This window comes from Tupaia chinensis, unplaced genomic scaffold (assembly GCF_000334495.1).
Source record: "Tupaia chinensis unplaced genomic scaffold, TupChi_1.0 Scaffold000558_1, whole genome shotgun sequence".
In the NCBI taxonomy this organism is placed as follows: Eukaryota; Metazoa; Chordata; class Mammalia; order Scandentia; family Tupaiidae; genus Tupaia; species Tupaia belangeri.
The window spans coordinates 1,811,570-1,814,721 of NW_006160070.1; the positions used below are offsets into that span (position 1 = coordinate 1,811,570).

The window sequence follows — 3,152 nt, forward strand, 5'->3', positions numbered from 1 at the left end:
CCCCCAGGGGAGCAGCAGGCTGGAGTGGTGTGGGGAGTGTGCTGGCGGCAGGGCCGCTGGGGGCCGGCAGCAGGGCAGGAGGCAGCGGCCCAGCTGTGCAGTGTGAGGCCCCTGCCCACCAAGCCACTCACCCTGCCAGACGCGGCCACCCACGAGCAGGACCTCGACAAGGACCTCCACAGGGAAGGTGGGGTGGGCCGGCTGGTAGCCGTGCAGCAGGAAGGCATAGCGGCCCAGGCTGGGCACGCGGGTGGTGAAGACCACGGCACCCTGTGGAGAGAGCCCAGTGAGTGGGCAGAGACGGGACACCAGGCCGCCTGGCACGGGCAGTGGGCTCCAAGTCCTGCCCACAGCACCCCCGCCCCTCTGTAGCTGGGCCCTCACCTGAGGGTGTCGCAGCAGGGTGGGCTCTGAGTCAGGATCCAAGGCAGTAGGGGGCCGGGGCTGAGGGCCAGGTGGCGGCGTGCCCGGCGTGAGCTCCTGGGAGTGTGTCAGTGGGCGGCCAGGCGGCAGTGGTAGCACCTGGCAGTCCCGGAGCACGATGGGCCGGGGTGGCTTCGGAAAGCGCGAGGGCAGGCAGGCGCTGGTGGGCGCACGGAGTGAGTGTCCACCCTGGACTCTGCCCCCCCGCCCCTGGTCCCGCCCACTACCTGCTAGGGCCGAAGGTGCCATGGGTGCTGATGCAGCGGACCCGGGGCTCCAGGAACTCCATGCTGAATGCCTCCATGGGCACCAGGGTGACACTGTGCTGCAGGCAGTGCACGAGAGGCGAGTGAGGGCGACGCTGCCCAGCTCAGACCCGGAGCACTGCCCAAACCTCGCGTCCTGGGCCTGCTCCTCGGGGCTCTGTCCCGGTTGCGGGGCCCAGCCCTGGGTGTCTGGGAGGCTCTGACCCGAGACCCTTGTCGGGACACCCTCCCCTGCTATCTGCCCCCCTCACCCCGGCTGCCTGCTCCCTTGGCCGGGCTGGGCATAGGCTGGCACCAGCTCCCTGGCACAGTCCACTGTGATGGGCACACACGTGACCAGAGTGAGACCACACCCCACTCGTGGGACCAGCCCAGACAGCAACACCAGAGACCCACCACGAGGCCCCAGGAGCCCACACGCGAGTCCACTATGGAAGGTCCCAGAACCGGTAATTAGGCCACGCCGTCAGTGTTGGGAGCTGGTGACCCTCAACCCCAAGGGGCCTGGGTAGGCCATGGGGTTTCTGGGGCAGGGTGTGCAGTGCCGAGTGCAGAGGGGCTCCTCCTGAGCAGGTGGAACTGCCGGAGGTGCCACAGATGAGGGGGACGGGAGGGGCCCCCATGGGAGAAGCGCACGGGCAGGGGTCCCTGGGCCCCGACGCTGTCCTCTCTGTGTCTCGAGAGTTCGGTTCTGGAAGGAGCTGACGGGAGGTGCTCACCAGGAAGAAGCGGGCCTGCTCAGCCGTGAGCCGGATGCTGGCCTCAGCCTCCAGGTGGAAGGCAGCCGGGAGGCGCCGGGCGTCCAGGGCAGTGCCGCGGCACAGGGTGCTGAGGGGAGGCCAGTCAGGGGCGGCTCTGGGCAGCTGGGGCAGCCCCGGCCTCCCGCCTGCTCAGGCTCACCTGTAGGGGCAGGGCTGCAGGGCGAGCGCCCCCTGCTGGGGGGCCTGCTGGGGCGTGTGCACGGCCACGCCCACCGCCTGCGGGGTGTCCTCACTGGCGTACTCCACCACCAGGGCGTAGCTGCCGGGCCGCGGAACCACCACCTGGAGCTGCACGTCCACCTGGCGGGCCGGCGGTCAGAGCGGACAGCCCTCAGCCTCCCCAGGCCGCCCACCCCATGCCCTGCCCACACGGGGTCCTCCTTGTGGCGAGGCCAGGGGCGGGCCTGCCCCAGGGTGAGTCTGCGGAGGGGCAGAGGTCGGCCACGGGAAGGGGCGGCACTGGCCCAGCCTACGGCCTCGTGGGGTGGCCCTAGTCCGACACCTGCACCCTGGCAGGACCCCGCCCAAGTCCCGTGGGCCCCAGACACGCACGTCACTGCCACGGCAGGCGGCCAGAGCGGGGTGCGAGGGGCTGAGCTGCTCCAGGGGGCAGGGCCGGGGCAGGCTGTGGTCGTGGCGGGAGAGGGGCCCGCGCCCGGCGGGCGCGGAAGCCATCCAGGGGCAGGTGTGCGTAGAGCAGGCAGCTGGGAGAGGGCGTGGCTGAGGTCAGCACCAGGCCCCCCGGCCCTGGAGCCAGCCCTGGGTAGCAGCCTGGCAGCCCTCGCCCCATCCCACCAGCAGGCCCTCACTTGTCCCCGGAGCGCTGGGCAGAGGGGCGGGACGTGCAGGCCTCCGTGACCCGCAGCTGCAGGAGGGCGGCCTCGTAGTAGGCGCTGGGCACCAGGGTCACGTAGTCCTGCGGGAGCCGGAGGTGGGTGCCTGCTCGGCATGCAGGGCCCGCCCCGACCCGGCCCCCACCTGAACCCCCACCTCACCAGAAGCACCCCTTCGGCCTCCACGAGCAGGGCCCAGGTGCCAGGGTTCAGCACAAAGGGCTCCCCGAGGCCCCTCTGGGGCACTGTGACAAAGGCGGGCTCCGTGCTGGGGGGGAAGGCCACGGGCTGGCTCTGCTCTGTGCCTGACGGGGTGAGGGTCGGTGAGACCCAGCCCTCAGCCCCCCAAGGTGGCACCCTCCCCATTGCCCTGGCAGGCCCCGAGGAAGGGGCTGGGATAGTCCAGGACTTGGGCAGGGGGCAGGGACGGGGTGACAGGCTGGCAGCCCTGCTCACAGTTGGCACAGGTGGCAACACTGCCCTCCTCGCGCACGGACACCTGCCCGCTCACACTCGTGGCCCCACGGTTGACGTAGCGGAAGACCAGCCGGAAGAGGTCAGGGGAGGCCACGTTTAACCTGGCCACGATCTTGGGCTGTGGTGGGCACAGAACATTGGGGTCATCTCCACCACTGCCAGCCTCCCCAGACACCCCGAGAACCGAGGCTGCACCCCGTCCAGGCCGAGGGCACACCTGAATGGGTGACATCTGAGCGTAGCCTCTCCAGTGGAAGTTCTCGAACTCTAGGGGGTTGAAGCCAAAGCGCACGGCGTGGCCCCCGGGTGTGGTCGCCTCTTCCAGCTCCAGCCGCGTGTGGTGCAGGTCGGGGACGTAGTGGTTCCTCGCGGGCCCGCCCCGGCCCAGGGGG

At 70.9% G+C, this 3,152-nt stretch overlaps 1 protein-coding gene across 1 annotated transcript in view; it reads right to left on the minus strand.

Moving 5' to 3' along the window:
• LAMA5 (laminin subunit alpha 5) overlaps positions 1-3,152 on the minus strand; it is a gene marked incomplete in the record, with an annotated part of 67,947 nt that overhangs the window by 22,439 nt on the left and 42,356 nt on the right. Inside the window, 8 exon segments of the mRNA XM_014591307.1 lie at positions 169-270; positions 385-583; positions 651-748; positions 1,409-1,517; positions 1,590-1,750; positions 2,003-2,117; positions 2,119-2,154; positions 2,260-2,366. Of these exon segments, the coding sequence (XP_014446793.1) occupies positions 169-270; positions 385-583; positions 651-748; positions 1,409-1,517; positions 1,590-1,750; positions 2,003-2,117; positions 2,119-2,154; positions 2,260-2,366 (927 nt within the window).